Source organism: Herpailurus yagouaroundi, unplaced genomic scaffold (genome assembly GCF_014898765.1).
Source record: "Herpailurus yagouaroundi ecotype Mexico unplaced genomic scaffold, PumYag 139, whole genome shotgun sequence".
NCBI classification, from domain to species: domain Eukaryota; kingdom Metazoa; phylum Chordata; class Mammalia; order Carnivora; family Felidae; genus Herpailurus; species Herpailurus yagouaroundi.
This window is the reverse complement of record NW_024412394.1, coordinates 4,274,223-4,291,748: the sequence shown is the minus strand read 5'-3', so window position 1 is coordinate 4,291,748 and position 17,526 is coordinate 4,274,223. Positions and strand designations below refer to the sequence as shown.

Genomic DNA, 17,526 nt, shown 5'->3' with positions numbered 1-17,526 from the left:
GTACCAAATGATACAGAAAGAGGTGGTATGTGGGCAGGTCCCTAAGCACAGCCCTTAAGTTTCTTTCTGTGTAGCCCAGAGATTCAGAGTCCTGACTAACCAGAAGCTACAATGTTAAATCAGTTACTACTCCGTTCACCAGCTCTCTGGGGATTCATAGGCCTACCTACGACAAGTTAGGAAAACCTGGTATCCTCACCAAAGGAGAGTGTGCCCTTGGTCTAGCTCCAGTTAGAGTTGCAGGCTCTCAGGTTTGCTTGAGGACCCATCTGTGGTCACTCATCAATGGTATGAATATCATTCCTGGGCATGCAGGGCACACACCACCCTCAAATCGCAAAGAGAAATCTCTTGTCTTTTTTGTCTTCATAACATTCTTGGACCAAAATGACAGGGAGAACCAAATTTGAGTGGAAGGCTTATCAGGCAAATCAGCGGTGACTCTGGTGCAAACTACCAGCACCAGATTCTGGCACAAATTACCTTTCCACTCCGTTCCTCTTCCTTAGGCGTTACCTAGCATGCAGCTGTCTACATGGTTCTGAGAGTGAGGTTAACGGGAGCTAAAATATCACCTTACTAGGCATTTGTGAGATCAAGAAGTGTCTTGGATAAGCCTTATTTCTTTTATTTCATGCAGTATTTGAAGCCAATTCTTAGCCTGCCATGATTTAAGACAAAGTTGCCTGGATTAATCCTGATGTCCACAGACTGCCACAGTCACTACCCATTTTACCCCTGGGCCTTTGGGGCCACTCTCTTCAGATGAAAAGGAGACAACTGTCATTGCTGCAGCAGTAACTAAAGAGGAGATTTAGCCTCCCAAGACTGATAAGAATTTAGCAAACACTGGGCAGACAATTTTGTAATGAAGATATAAATTAACAGGAGTAATAAGGTCAGTCTATTAAAATGATTAGTTTCATTAAGAACTTGCCAAAGCTGGGTGGCACTCCCATTTACCTCCCCAGGAGCTCCCCTTCTAAAACCTAGCAGAGAGCCCAAAACATTATTTAGAGTTTTCATTTAAGAATTCTTCTCTACCTGATAGAAATCATTACTCTTAAGTCATTTTAAAGAAGAAAAGTTCAAAATTTTTCACATAGCAATACAACAGTAGGGCAGAATTTTTTACATGGCAATAGAACAGTAGGGCAAACAAGCCAAGATTAAAAGTGAGAGTGACAACACATATAGAGAGGCAGTTCCAACCACTAACGGCCAAGGTGGGCAGCACACAGATACAGAAGAATAAATTATGGATTTTAATAAATATCGCATCCTGCCTAACAACTGCTTTGGAATACACTCACTCCTGTTTAAAGACTCAATTTCTCCTTCATGCCAGACAAATGGTAACTCGTTAGAGCAATTTAAGCAGATACCGATAAAGGAAGTTTTTGATTAAGGTCATGAATCTGGGCTGACAGGAAAGCGATGGTGTTTCAGGGAAAATAGCCTATTTAGGGAAGAATTAAACCTGGTGGAGGGGAAGACGCTACTAGTGTGGTGCCAGCAAAAGGGCCTGGCAACATCCAAAGCAACACGCTGTGGGAGGGCCAGGAGCCCGCACTGGATACACACACAGCTAAAGAGAAAAGGAAACTGTCTTGGAGCCTAGACCACATTTTCCCTGAGAGAAACAACTAAAAAGAACAAAATGACCTCCACCTGCCTCTTCTTACTTCAAAAGGTTGTTACTTAATAGCAAATTTCCAAGAGTTTATTTAGGCTTAAAAATCCTTCAAAGTCCTCTTAAAATACTCAAAAGAGGGGCACCTGGGTGGCTCAGCTGGTTGAGCGTCCGTCTTCAGCTCAGGTCATGATCTCGAGGTTAGGGAGTTCGAGCCCCATGTCAGGCTCTGTGCTGACAGCTCAGAGCCTGGAGCCGGCTTTGGATTCTGTGTCTCAGTCTCTCTCTGCCCCTCCCCTGCTCACACTCTGTCTCTCTCCCTCTTTCAAAAATGAATAAACTTAACAAAACAAAACTCAAAAGAACACATGATGCCACAGTGGCCATTACAATAACATCCCTTTTTACCTTTACTCTGGTCAAATGTCAATCTCTGACCAGGCAACGCAGTTACCTTGTCAATAAAGTAAAATAAACACACTGATTAAACTAAATAGATCTATTAATGAGTCATTGCACTGAAGTAGCACACAAAGCACAAATAAAGACAGAAAGCACAAGAAAGCACAGAAAGACAAAAACAGTAACTAGTATTTTTTGTTTTTCTATTTATACTCCCTAAAGAGCATTTTTCACTCATCTGTTCAACAGTATGTTCAGGTAGAAGTGGTTGAAGCAAAAGGAAACACATTTGCTTTAATGCAATGACCTCACTAGGAAAGCTGTATATAAACCTCAGCAAATGTAGTTTCTGGAACGACAGTAAACTACCAGGGCACAACGTCCAGGGGACACCTAAGAAAAGCCAATACAGAACAGAAATGATATAAATGCTAAGTACTTAATGAAATGATCTTCTACAGAATGGAGGAGGATAGGCAAAATGAAAGAGGTGAAGCATTTTAAGCTTCTTGGAAAAGATGCTACTGGTACTTCTATCAATTCTATTCGGTGAAGATTTATTAAGCATTTATTCCATGTGGGAGGTGGGGTGGGGGCAGCACAGAAAGCAATCTTGCTGATGAAGACACCAGACTCCAGCCCTCAGTTTTTGTGACGTGGAGCTGCCCCTTCTTAAAATAAGCTAAACCAGGGAAATCTCACAATGTTTCTTTGCCTCTGCCTCCCGCCTCATTTCCTGAAAAATGAAAAGGACCAAATGGCCTACTGCCAGACACATACAAGGTACTGGCCACATCTAGACTTCCATTCTGTACACACAACAGCAATAGTCAATCCTAACTGAATCATATGGCGCTACTTCCAGAAAAGGTTAAAGCTATTTGGTGCAATTAAGGGGGATGCAGGGGGGAGTTGGGTAATCTCAATTCAGTCCATTTTAAAAGCTTGAAATTTAAATCAGACTGGTTCCCTTATAAGATCCTTAACCATGTACCTTCCTCTACCTGGGCGTTGCCCTCTCCTTACCTCAAAGAGATGTCCCCCGAGAACCGCTTAGACCTAAATACTGCCAGCACCTGAGCACATCTGAGAAATGTGAAAAGCGTTTGAGAAACTGTGAAAGCACAGATGTGCTTTCCCTTCTTCTCTTGTAGGCCATCTCTCCCAATAACCCAGAGTTCTACCTAAGGAGACTCTACTTTCACCAAGCTGCTCAAATCCCAGGTGAAAAGCAAAACTCCCTTTCTTCAACAATCCCTAGAACCAATGCACCCAGTATGTTTTTGCCTTCCCACTTAATAACCTCAATTACATACAGCCTTTCTCAGCTACCTGGAATGGAAGCTACTATGACAACTTTAAAGGCAAACGTATCTCCACACACAAGGCTATGAGTCTCTTATTCAACCGGGACCAAAGCTGCACCAAATGCTTCAGCTCTACTGCCAGTCAAGCTTCTCCTCTCGGAACCAGCTTCTCAGCACAACCGATGAGTAACTGTCCTTCAATTAGTCTACCACTTGTAAACTGTATTTCCTACCACTCTCAAAGGATGCTTCACACCCTTTCAGTCACCAATCTGTCACCAAATTTCATTCTAATTTACCAGTGATCCAGCAAAGGATCCAAAATCCAAGATGACTGGTATACTGGACTGACTAGCGTCCCTCCAAAAAGCTATATCCACTCAGCACCTGGGAATGTGAGATTTGGAAATATGGTCTTTGCAGATGTAATCAAATTAAAATGAGGTCATACTAGATTAGGGTGGGCCCTGATCCAATGACTGATGTCGTTATAAAGGAAAATTTGCACACAGACACACACAGAGGGAAGTCAGAGGCAGACTGGAGTTATGCTGCTATAAGCCAAGAACACCAAGGACTGCCAGCAACTACCAGAAGCTAGAAGAGGCAAGGAAGGATTCTTCCCAAGAGACTTAGGAGGGAGCACAGCCCTGCCGACACCTTGATTTCAGACATGGAGCCTCCAGAACTATGGAGAATAAATTTGTTGTTTTAAGCCACCCAGTTTGTGGTAATTTGTTACAGTAGCCCTAGGAAATACAGCTGGCAAGTCAAGGTAAATGTAAGTGGAACTACTTCTAATCGCTTGGTATCTGAGGCAAGCTCGTAGGCACCTTACAATTTCTCACAGAAAGTTACCTATGGAAACTGTGAATGTCCATAACCCTAAAAAACAGGCAAAGCAAATGTCAGTTTCAACCAGATCAGTGAAATCTTTTGAGTTTAACGTCAATAGTGAGCACAGGATGCTCCAATTCATTTAGGTGTTTCTGGTCACACATGCTGAGGGAATTGAGAAAACAGAATACAAAAACCTGAGGGGAACTAGGCCAGATCACTGCAGCAAAGAGCCCATCCCCTGTGAAAGAGCCCCAGGATCATTAACAGCAATTAAGAGCACAGGGCACTCAATGCTCACCACTACTTCCAACAGGTTTAAGGCAGCAAAAGAGTGCCACCTGCTGAAAGGCCAGCAGCAGAACTAAGGCACTACTGTCAAAATTCCAATTTTTTAATTTAAAACAAGTTGCCCATTCCTAGTAGAAGAATGACAGAAGCAAGAGAAGCTATAGCCAACAACTCTCTGTAGAACTTGCCTAATTTCCCTCAAGGGGCAGTGGACTGTGTTCTGCCCAATTCAGGCACCAGGGATTCAAATAACCAGATGGCCAGTGGCCTCACATCACATGGGCAAGCATACCTTTTGCTGCGTGATTGACAGAAGAGGGAGGTTCGTCATCAGACGTAGAGCTGAGGTTCAGGGCAAGCTCTGCAACTCTTTTCTTCTGTTTCTTGATAGGGGCAGTGCATTCCGGATCATTTCTCCTCCTCATTGTTACTGCAACCATAAATCCAGATAGTCAGCTGCCCTTGTCAGAGCCACTAGGATCAGAGCAGGGATTCCAAGGTAAAAGTCATCAATGGAATGGGATTCGGCAATTCCAAATAGCTTCTAGTGCCAGCACTTGAATAGCCTCTTCCTCAAATTGAAGTCCAGGAAGGATGCTAGCCAAGCTCGTCTTCAATAATAGCAGTTAATTTTACTGGATAATGTGTGGTGCTTACAGACCCAGAGGCCTCAGGGAAAGGGTGTCAGATACCAAAAAGTCATGGATCAACTCCACAGGCCACAAGGAAGAAAAGAAAAAAAAAAGACTTGGGAACGTATCATTCTATACTTTTCATACAACACTAGCCATGCATGACAACAGTGTAAACTGGACCTGATGAGTATCGACCACTCCAGAATGTGAAGGGACCACCCCAGAATGACTGCTCCATCACCATTATTATTTTAGCAAGACAATCAACGGATTACATAATATGATAAAAATACTGGCTTTGGTTTATTTCGGGATATTTGAAAGCATGGAAGAATTGGGAAAGTTTTTAATGAGTAAGGAATGGAAACAGTAGTTGACTCAGGACTGAGGAAACAGAAGAGTAGGAAAACTACTGAAACCAGAAGTAGCCACGTCATAGGACTCAGGTACAAAAATAATTTTAAGAACACGAACACACCTCCGTGAAAAGAGGATGGAAACAATCAGGCACCACATCACCATCACCCATGCCCATGTGTAGGCACAGGAGGTAAAGCATGAGGGGGAAAAACTGCGATGGAATGAAGTGATTATTACATCTAGAAACTTTAAGGAATGATCAAGTCAAAGAGCAAGCAAGAGTAGTAGTGAATACAGTGTGGTTTACACACAACTGTCTGTTAAGACTCCGAAAAGAGAAAGAACTCCAAACATAGGAGCCAACAGGTGGGTGACCAGCTGGGCTGCAATTCCTTGAGGAAGGGGAGGTGCAGAGGCACAAAATGGTCTTTTACATGAATCACAGCAGGAAGAAAGCAATGAAATGCACAGATATCACTGATCCCTTCAATCTCACAAAACCCCGAATCACATGTTTCACTTCTCTCCAGCTCAAGGATGAGCCCATCCACCCAATGCATAATCTTATCCTCTTTAAGGAAGCAGCCTTTTACTAGGCACAGGCAGGGGTTATCCCAGGGAAGAAAAACGAGAGACACTGAACAAAGAGAAAGCAAGACCACGTTTCACTTTAAACCAGCGTCTTAAATGCCCCCAAAGGCCCGTAACAAAAGTAAAAGGGCCATCTGATTATTAGCGACTCTGAAAGATGGTAAGCAACGGGAACTCAACGTGGACTGCGTCGCGGTGGGTGCAAAAAAAGAATACATAGTTGTGTGAAAGGCAGGAGACACTGATGCTCCTCCCCAAACCATCTTAGATCTGGGCCTTCCAAATCATCTACTCCAGCGCTCTCATTTTCCACTGGAAAAAAACTGAGGCCTGAGAGGGGAAGGCCGCACACCTTAACCAGTGCCCTGCTCCAGTGACCGACACAGGCCAGAAGAATGTGCCCAGGCAGGGAACTTCTGCGTGGAAGGCAAGAGGTCTGGTTCTACCTGCTGCTCCCCCAAGGGACGGGTTCAAATCCCCTCTCCAGTCTTCTCTCCCGGGGTGTCGGTTTCGCACCGCCACCCCTATCCACTGAGGGAGGAGATGAGCTCCCATCTCTCCGAGCCAGTCTTTTCATTTGAAAACAACGTGTGTGAATGTGTGCGCAGAAACGTTTGTCAGCGGCAGCTCGGGCTGCGGGAGCTGGAAGAGCGGGTGGGGAGCGGGGGAGGGTGGGAAGGAGGAGGGGAGAGAGAAGGGGCGGCGAGGGTCACCACCGCCGGTGCGTGGCCGAGGCGGCGGTGGAGGGGAGAGGGATGCTGAGCCCGCGCGCCCGCCCGCTCGCTCCCCCCGGGCCGCGCGTCGGCACTCACGCTGAGGGGAGAGGGTGAGCTGCCTGGGAGCGGAGAGGGGGGGGGTCAGGCCGCCGTTGCCGCCGCCTCCTCCACCAGGCCTGGCCCTGCCGCTGCCAGAGCCGCCGCCTCCTCCCTCAGTTTCGTTTCCCCCACAAGCCAGCCAGGTCCGCCGGCCGCGCTGTCGCGCTCGGGTCCCGCCCTGCGGGCTGCGCAGTTTGATGACGTCACGGGCAGCCCGCTCCTTCTCGCGGCCGGGTCCTGGCCCCGGGGAAGAAGACCCAGGTTAGGGCCCGCCCCACCCCCACCCAGGGCCTTCCAAGGCGCCTGCGCGGAAGAGCCTAGCGGGGAAGGATACGAAAGTAAAAGTAACCGAGGTACCTTCTCTTCCCGCTCTGGGGACGAGAAACAAATATAAAAATTGGAAGAGCAGGTGTCGTCACATCACCTCATTTCACTTAATCTCATTGTCTTCAGTTTACAGATTAAGAACAAGTTGAGAAAGGTAAATGGTGAATTGGTTGAGGGCAGAAACCCAGTCTTCTTGTTCACTGCTGGCTGTATCCCCAACATCCAGCGTATAGTATGTCCTAACCAGATGTTGAACGAAGGTCGGGAGGAAAGAAGGAATGCTGCCTATGGCATCTTACCATATGGACGCAGATGGTTTCCCATCCCAAACCCTCTTCCAGTTTTCTAGCCAATATGGCCAGAAGTGTGCTGAACATCCTCACTCAGTCACTTCACACCCATAAATTCTAATCTGACTTTATGTTCTGTAAACCTGCCCTTTTCCCAGTGAATGGCACCACCATTCATCCTGTTGATCCAACCAGAAATCTGAGATGGCCCATTTTCCTCATTCCCCAAGTCCTCGCAATATACACTTCATTGAGTTTACCTCCTAATTATGTCTCATATATATCCATTCTTCTCCATCCCCATTGCCACAACCCATGCACTCACTTTCTCTAACCAAGATTAGTCCAATAATCTCCAAACCATTATCCCTGTCTCCATTGGTGATGCCTCTGGTGTAGATTTTTAAAAATTTATTCTGACCCTGTCACTACCTATCAATGGTTAAAACCCAGCAAGGACTTCCTATTTCACTTAGGTTGAAGCTAATGTCCCTGAGATGGTTACAAAACTCTCCAGTCTCACCCCTTCTGCAGTCATGCCTTGTGTTACTGATCCTTAATTCCCATTGCCTTGTCTCCTAAGGGTTCATCCTCCTGTCTGGATAGCTCTTCTCCCCCTTTGCTTGGCTAATGTCCACATATCCCTGAGATGTGTTTAGCATCCTTATCTGGAAATCTTTCCCGACTCCCCAAGTCTGGGTTGGGAGTCCCACCCTGTGTTCCCATAGCTTTGTCCTTCTGCTATCAAAGCATTTATCACAGTGTTGTGTAATGACCCCTTGACAGGTTTGCCTCCCCCCCTCGGTTGTAAATTTTGTACAAGAAAGGTTCTTTCTGGGATGCCTGGGTGGCTCAGTCTGTTAAGCGTGTGACTTCGGCTCAGGTCATGATTTCGCAGTTCATGAGTTCGAGCCCCGCATCAGGCTCTGTGCTGACAGCTCAGAGCCTGGGCACTGCTTCAGATTGTGTCTCCCTCTCTCTCTTCCCCTCCCCAGCTCATGCTCTGTCTCTCTCTGTCTCAAAAATAAATAAACATTAAAAGAAATTTTAAGAAAGGTTATCTCCATCCGTCTGTATTAAATCCTTAAGATCTGTAAGATTTAACGTTTATTTATTTTTGGGACAGAGAGAGACAGAGCATGAACGGGGGAGGGGCAGAGAGAGAGGGAGACACAGAATCGGAAACAGGCTCCAGGCTCTGAGCCATCAGCCCAGAGCCTGACGCGGGGCTCGAACTCACGGACCGCGAGATCGTGACCTGGCTGAAGTCGGACGCTTAACCGACTGTGCCACCCAGGCGCCCCAAGATCTGTAAGATTTAATACAGTGGCTGGTAGTAGGTGCTCAATAGACATTTATTGAATCTGTTGAAGTACGGAAGATGAATGAAGGTTAAGTGATGTGCCCAAGGTAACAGAACCAGGAAGCAGCAGATGAGCATTTAAACCAACTCACGACAGATTCTTAACATATGTGTGCCTTAGACACCTTTGGTAATCTTGTAAAGCTTATAGACAGAACCATTCTCAAAAATAATAATTTGAATGGCATAAAATACAAGTTTAGGATAACAAAGGAAATCAATTATATTGAAATACAATTATTTAATGAACTTTGTGATTTTTTTGTAATTTTAATGTAAAGCATTAAGTAATGATTTTAAAAATAGGAAAATTAAAGATAAAATTAGTTTTTAATATATATGAGTAAAAAACCAATGAATAGAGCTGGAACAACCAAATAAGTATTTAGGGGAATGATGAATCTTGATTTCTACCTTACACCATGTGCAGAATTAAATCAAAATGGATCAGACCTAAACATAAGAGCAAAAATGGTAAAGCCTGTAAAAGAAAACATTAGCAACTATGGAGAACAGTAATGTATATTTGAAAGTTACTAACAGAGTAGATCTTAAAAGTTCTCATCACAAGAAAAACAATTACCACTGTGTGAGGTGATGGATAGTAACTTATTTGTGGTAATCATTTCACAACATATACATATTTTCATTATGTTACACACCTTAAACTGATACTATATGTTATTATAACTCCATAAACAGGGGGACAAGGAAGTTAAAAAAAGAAAACAGGAGAATATCCTTGCAGACATGGAGTAGACAAAGGTTTTTTTCACAAAAGACCAGAACAGCATTAATCAGAAGAAAAACTTGATAAAATAGACCTCATCAAATAAAAGGCTTTTTGCTCCTGAAACCAATATTGCACTGTATGTTAAATAACTAGAATTTAAATAAAATTTTGGGAAAAAAATAAGAGGCTGTTGCTCATCAAAAGACACCATTAAGAGGGGCACCTGGGTGGCTCAGTGGGTTAAGCCTCTGACTCTTGATTTCAGCTCAGGTCATGATCTCATGGTTTGTGGGTTTGAGCCCTGCATCGGGCTCTGCACTGATGGCATGGAGCCTGCTTGGGATTCTCTGTCTCCCTCTCTCTCTCTGCCCCTAGCTTGTTCTCTCTCTCTCTTTCTCTCTGAAAAAACATAAATAAACATTTAAAAAATAAAAAAGACACCATTAAGAAATTCAACAGGCGAGGCGCCTGAGTGTCTCAGTCGGTTAAGCGTCCGACTTCGGCTCGGGTCACGATCTCACGGTATGTGAGTTCGAGCCCCGTGTCGGGCTCTGTGCTGACTGCTCAGAGCCTGGAGCCTGTTTTGGATTCTGTGTCTCCCTCTCTCTCTGACCCTCCCCCGTTCATGCTCTGTCTCTCTCTGTCTCAAAAATAAACGTTAAAAAAAAATTAAAAAAAAGAAAAGAAATTCAACAGGCAAAGGGCACCTAGCTGGCTCAGTCAGTAGAGCATGCAATTCTTGATCTCAGGGTTGTGAATTCCAGCCCCGAGTTGGGTGTAGAGATTACTTAAAAATAAAATCTTTAAGAAAAAGAAATTGAATAAGCAAGCCGCAGACTGAGAGAAAAACATTCACAACACATATATCTGACAAATGACTTACATCCAAAAAACACATAATATTCAGTAATAAAAAGAAAGTTGCAATTCTTGTCAAAATGGAGAAAATACATTCCATCCCATTTCTCCAACTGAATGCAACTAAAACCTAGGAAGAATGCATGGAACATCTCTCTAAGGATTCTGAAAAGGAAATGGTAGCAGGATTAGTGGAGAAGGAAACCAGAAGTCAAAGAACCACCAAATTGGAGATAAGTTTCCCAATTCTAACCTCATTGGTATCTCCTGGCCAGGAATGAAAGGCAGCTTGAAACCTGGAGCTATCCAACAGGTGCAGGTGAAAAGAACTCCAAGAGAAACCATGTATTTCTCATCCCAGAAGCAAGAAAGAGGTTCCTACAGATTACAGAAAGTGGGGGAGGGGAGGTTGTTTTGTCAGCTTCCTTAATTCACTTCCATCCCAGTCTCCCGGCAGTCACCAGGCAACAATGCGGACAAAGCCTACAGCCCATTAGAATCACAGCCCACAGAAGGTAGATAGGCAATTGTGGTTTGGACCTACTTGGGCCAGTTCCCCATTATTGTGCTTGTTTGTTTATAGTAGGCTCCACGCCCAGCACAGGGTCCAATGCGGAGCTTGAACTCAGGACCCTGAGATCAAGACCTGAGCTGAGATCAAGAGTTGGACACTTCACCAACTGAGCCACCCAGGTGCCCCCAGTTCCCAGTTAAAACAAACAAAAACAGAACAAAAAACAACCAAACAAAAACAAATAAACCAAAAAAGAAAAAAAAAATCAACATTCTCCATAGGATTTGAGCAAGACCCAGCATCATATATGTAATATTCAAAGCGTCCAAGATAAAATCCAAAACTACTCAGGTGCCTGGGTGGCTCAGTCAGTTGAGCAACCAACTCTTGATTTCAGCTCAGGTCATGATCTCAAGGTTGGTGAGATTGAACCCCGCTCCAGGCTCTGCGCTGACAGTGCAGAGCCTGCTTGGGGTTCTCTCTCCCTCCCTCCCTCTGTCTTTCTCTGCCCCTCCTCCACGCACTCTCTCTCAAAATAAACAAGTAAACTTAAAAAAAGACTTTATCTTTTCTAGAGTTTAAGGTTCACAGCAAAATTGAAGGGAAAGTACAGAGATTTTCCATATACCCCTGCCCCCACATATGTGTGGTAGCTTCCCCCTTTATCAACATCTCCCACAAGAATAGTACATTTGTTACAATTGATGGACTTACACTGACAAATCATAATCACCCAACGTCCGGAGTTTACATTAAGGTTCACTCTTGATGTTGCACATTCTGAGGGTTTGGACAAACATATAATGACATGTATTCATCATACGGTTTCACACATAATATTTTCACTACTGTAAAAGTCCTCTGCATTCTACCTATTTGTCCCTCCCCACCCCAAACCCTGGCAACCACTGATCTTTTTACTGCCACCATAGTTTTTGTCTTTTCTAGAGTGTCATTAGTTAGTAATACGCACTAAGTTTCCTCCAGGCCTTTTCATGGCTAAATAGCTCGTTTCTTTTTAGTGCTCAATAATATTCCATTGCCTGGATGTACCACAGTTATTTATCCATTCACCTACTGAAGGATATCTTGGTTATTCTGTTACTTCTAAGTTATGAATAAAGCTGCTATAAACATCCATGTGGATGTTTTGGTGTGGACATAAGTTTTCAACTCCTTTGGGTAAATACCAAGGAGCACAATTTCTGGGTAGTATCTTAAGAGTATATTTAGTTTTATAAGAAACTATCAAACTGTCTTCTAATGTGGCTGTACTATCTTATATTCTCACCAGCAATGCATGAGAGTTCCTCTTGTTCCACACCCACACCAATGCTTGGTGGTATCAGTATTCTGGATTTTGGCCATTCCAGTGTGTGTGTGTGATGGTATCTTATTTTAATTTGCATTTCTCTGATGGCATATGATGTGGGGCATCTTTTCATATGCTTATTTGCCATTTGTGTATCTTCTTTGGTGAGGTGTCTGGTCAGGTCTTTGGCCTATTTTATAATTAAGTTGTCTGCTGTCTTATGAAGTTCTAAGAGTTCTCCATAAGTCTTAGGTAATGTACTTTATCAGATGTGTCTTTTGCAAATATTTTCTCCCAGTGTCTTCTCATTCTCTTGACATTGTCTTTCATAGAACAGGTTTTTTATTTTAATGAAGTCTAGCATATCAATTATTTTTTTCATAAATCATGCCTTTGGTGTTGTATCTTAAAAGTCATCCTCATACCCAAATTCATCTGGGATTTCTCATATGTTCTCTTCTAGAAACTTTACAGCTTTGTGTTTTACATTTAGGTCTGTTATCCATTTTGAGTCCATTTTGGTGAAATGTGTAAGGTCTCTGTCTAGATTGTTTTGAATGTGGGTGTCCAGTTATTCAGGCACCATTTGTTGAAAAGATTTTTTTCTCCATTGTATTACCCTTATTCATTTGTCAAACATCAGTTGGCTATATTTGTGTGGGTCTCTTTCTGGGCTCTCTGTTCTGTTCCACTGATCTATTTGTCTATTCTTTGGTCCATACCACATTATCTTGATTACTATAGCTTTACAGTAAGTCTTAAAGTTGGGTAATGTCAGCCCTCCAACTTTTTTCATCACCTTCAATAATGTGTTGTCTATTCTGGACCTTTTGTCTTTCAATATAAACTTTAGGATCAGTTTGTCAAGGGGCACCTGGGTGGCTCAGTTGTTTAAGCATCTCCAGCTCTTGATTTTGGCTTGGGTCATGGTCTCCTGCTTTGTGGGATCAGGCCCAGCATTGGGGCATGGGCCCTGCTTGAGATTCTCTTGCTCCCTTTCTCTCTGCCCTTCCCTCAATCATGCTTTCTTTCTCTCTCTCTAAACAGGCAAATAAACATTAAAAAAATAATAATCAGTTTGTCATTATCCACAAAATAACCTTCTGGGATTCTGATTGGGATTGCATTGAATCTATAGATAAAGTTGGGTGAAATTGATATCTTGACAATATTAAGTATTCCTATCCATAAACATGGAATATCTCTCCATTTATTTAGATCTTTTATTTCATTAATTGGAATTTTATACTTTTTCTCCTATAGATCTTGTACATATTTTGTTAGATTTATACCTAAGTATTTCATTTTTGAGGGTGTTAAAGTAAATATTGTGTTTTTAATTTCAAGTTCCGTTTGTTCATTCTGGTATATAAGAAACTGATTAACTTCTGTATATTAATCCTATATCCTGCAAGAGACAAAAGGTTTTTTTTAATATATATTTATTTTTGAGAGAGAGAGAGAGAGAGAGAGAGAGACAGAGCCTGAGCAAGGAAGGGGCAGAGAAAGAGGGAGATGTGGAATTCAAAGCAGGCTCCCAGCTCTGAGCTGTCAGCATACAGCCTGATGTGGGGCTCGAACCAACAAACCGCAAGATCATGACCTGAGCTGAAGTCATTTGCTTAACCAACTGACACACACAGGCACCTCAAAAGACAAAAGCTTTTATAATAACTGTTATAAAATAACAATGACTAAAACAAATAGCCCAATTTAAAAATGAGCAAAAGACTTGAATAGACATTTCTGCAAAGAGGAAATACAAATGGCCAACAAGAATATGAAAATATGCTTAATATCAGAAATCATTAGAAAAATAAAAATCCAAACTGCAATGAGACATCACCTCACACCCATTAGGATGGTCACTATCAAAAAATGAAACGGGTGCCTGGGTGGCTCAGTCTGTTAAGTGTCTGACTTCAGCTCGGGTCATGATCTCATGGTTTGTGGGTTCAAGCCCCATGTCAGGCTCTGTGCTGACAGCTCAGAGCCTGGAGCCTGCTTTAGATTCTGTGTCTCCCTCTCTTTCTCTCTCTACCTCCCCCACTCATGTGCGCTCTCTCTCTCTCTCTCTCTCTCCCTCTCTCTCTCTCTCCTTCTCTCTTAAAAATAAATAAAAACGTTAAAAAATTTTAAAATATATACTATAACAGAAAATAACAAGTATTGATGAGGGTATGCAGAAATTGAAACCCTAGTGCTCTGTTGGTGGGAATGTCAAGTGCAGCCACTATGGAAAATAGTATGGAGGTTCCTCAAAAAATTAAAAATAGAGCTACCATATGATTCAGCAATCCCACTTCCAGGTATATATCCAAAAGAATCCAAAGCAGGATCTGAAAGAGAGATTTGCACACCCCTGGTCATTGAAGCATTATTCACAGTAGTCAAGAAATAGAAGCAACCTAAGTGTCTAAAGATCTGTTGCAGAACAATATGAATATAGTTAACACTACTGAACTGTACATTTTAAGATGGTTAAGATGAGGGGCGCCTGGCTGGCTCAGTTGGTAGAGCATGAGACTCTTGATCTTGGGGCTGTTAGTTCAGGCCCCATGTTGGGTGTAGAGATTACTTAAAAAAAAATCATAAAAAAAATTAAAATAGTTAAGATGAAAATAAATGGTTACAATTTACAAATGGTAAATTTTTATGTGTTTTCCCCACAATTGAAAAAAATGTCTATTATAACCACAACCTAAGAAGGAATGCAGACTATTAAAATGAATAGAAAAATAGTAAGTTACCACAGAGAAAGAAAAAATATAAAAGAGAATGGAGTAGGGATTTTAGAATTGAAAAATACAGTAAGAGAAACAAAAATTTCACTGGATGAACTCAATATCTGAATGGCAATGGCAGAGGAAGAGTCATTGAACTTGAAGATAAATCAATGGAAACTCTCCAATCTGAACAACAAAGAAAAAAAAAAATGAACACAATGTCAGGGACCTGTGGGAAAACATCAAAAGGTCTGACACCAGTCCCAGAAGGAAGACAGAAAGACAAAATATTGGGTGCAGAAAAAAATATTTGAAGAAATAATGGCTGAAAACTTCCAAAAGGTGGTGGTGGGGGGGGGGGAACCCATAAATTTATAGATTCCAGAAGCTCACAACTCTCCAAACACGAAAAACTCAAAGAAATCTATTCCCAAAAGCATCATAACCAAACTGCTGAAAACTAATGACAAAGAAACTATCTTGAAAGCAGCAAGAGGGGTGCCTGGGTGGCTCAGTCAATTAAGTGTCCGACTTTTGATTTTAGCTCAGGTCATGCTCTCACAGGTTCATGTGTTTAAGCCACGCATCTGCTCCTTGCACTGACAATGCAGAGCCTACTTGGAATTCTCTCTCTCCCTTTCTGCCCCTCCTGAGCATGTTCCCTCTCTCTCAAAATGAATGATAAACTTAAAACAAAAAAGAAAACAGAGAAAAACTGAATATAATATACAGAAAAACAACAATTAGAGCAACTATGGATTTCACATCGGAAATGTCAGGAATGAAGGAAGAATGATAAAAATGGTAACTATTTAAGTAAATATCATAAACCCTTTTTCTACTTTTATGTTCTTTAAAATTCACATGAGATTTGAAAGGAAAAAATATAACATCGTCTGATGGGGTTTTCAATGGATGTAGACCATTGTAGATGTCTGTCTCTATGTATGACATCTATAACATGAATGGGGGATGGCAAAATGACCTATAAGGTGGCAAGGTTTCCATATTCTGCTGAAAGTTGTAATATATTAATTCTAAATAGACTATGAAAAGTTAGGTATGCATATTGTAATCCCTAGAGCAACCCCTTAAAAAAGATTTAAGAATTCCAACTTCTGGAATAGCATAGTAAGGACCTCTAAAAACACAGTCTTCCATAGAAGCAATGAAAACACAGGCAAATTTGTCAAAATCAATTTTTTTAGAACTCTAGAAATTAACCAGAGACTTGCAACAATCCAAGGAGGGTTTCCTCAGGAAAAATGGGTTCAGTAAGAACAATGAGCTTTGTGGCATTTTAACTTGCCCCAATCCTATCCCCTTATCACCAGCTCCATAGCAGACTTGAAAATCAACAGCATCACAAGCATGGTAGCTATGAAAACCATCAACCTAGCAGCAACTAGCAGGACAAAACAGGTTTGGAGCTCCTCCAAAGCCCCACCTCCAGAGAATTATCTCTATTTTAACTGTCTGGCAGCTTGCTGAAAAACTCCATTCTCAAAGCATGTCTTTATTTTATCTGACCCAGAGGTTACTCTGTGCAAACAGTTCTATTTGCAAAACATTATCAAAAATAATCACTGGCAAGCATTACTTGAGGCAGCGTTACCAGTTGGACCTAACAAAAAACAAGTATCTGGGAATGAGTTGCCCAAAGGGGTCTCTAAAAAGCCCCAGAATATTCCTAGGTATCTAGAAGGCTACAGGAATATGCAGGGCTGTGCACATGCTTAGGAAAGACCTGAGAGGGCCCTAATCTCTCACCTCTCACCTACTGTGCGGCTCTGCACAAGCAGGAAGTGAAGACAAAGGCAGAGTTAGTTGCAAACTGCCTGTCAGAGCATTGAAGCCATATCCCAACATGCACACACAGACCTTGACAAAGGCTAGGAGATTTATTGGTTCCAGGCATTTAAGGAAATCTGTCTAGTCGTTAGCTGACCGTTAAACTAACCAAGCAGAGACTTCAGTGGCCATCCATGACAAAGAATGCAAACTTTACAGAATTCAGGAAAATTACTAATAGCAATGAAACCAAACTAGTTGCGGGCAGGGGGCAGGGAGGGGACACTGCAACATTATTTTAAACATTCTGTTTTCAAGACAAAAAGAAATGGTAAAGTATGACTCATACAAGGAGGGGAAGCAGCCAATAGAAACTATACCGGAGAATGCCCAGAAACTGAACCTAGTAAATAATGACTTTTAATCATCTATTATAATATGTCCAAATAATTAAAAGAAAGTATGAGGGTAGTGTCTCACTAAATAGAGAACATCAATAAGAAGATAGAAATCATTTTTTTTAAATTTTTTTTCAACTTTTATTTATTTTTGGGGGGACAGAGAGAGACAGAGCATGAATGGGGGAGGGGCAGAGAGAGAGGGAGACACAGAATCGGAAACAGGCTCCAGGCTCTGAGCCATCAGCCCAGAGCCCGACGCGGGGCTCGAACTCACGGACTGCGAGATCGTGACCTGGCTGAAGTCGGATGCTTAACCGACTGCGCCACCCAGGCGCCCCAG

At 42.4% G+C, this 17,526-nt stretch overlaps 1 protein-coding gene and 1 long non-coding RNA gene across 6 annotated transcripts in view; one reads left to right on the top strand and one right to left on the bottom strand.

Annotated features, from left to right (window-relative positions):
• Nucleotides 1–7,095, bottom strand: part of CMTR1 (cap methyltransferase 1) — a 49,742-nt gene extending 42,647 nt beyond the window's left edge. For 4 of the 5 annotated variants that reach the window (XM_040473378.1, XM_040473380.1, XM_040473381.1 and 1 more), the window contains exon 1: nt 4,763–4,919. In XM_040473378.1, coding sequence (XP_040329312.1) covers nt 4,763–4,910 — 148 coding nt within the window. In that variant the 5' untranslated portion in view covers nt 4,911–4,919. Of the gene's footprint in view, nt 1–4,762; nt 4,920–6,868 lie in introns of those variants that run through there. The other variant, XM_040473379.1, reaches the window with a different exon arrangement.
• Nucleotides 2,219–17,526, top strand: part of LOC121029384 (uncharacterized) — a 21,431-nt gene continuing 6,123 nt past the window's right edge. The window contains exons 1-2 of the long non-coding RNA XR_005789702.1: nt 2,219–2,232; nt 8,880–8,889. This is a non-coding gene — a long non-coding RNA (uncharacterized LOC121029384). The remainder of the gene's footprint in view (nt 2,233–8,879; nt 8,890–17,526) is intronic.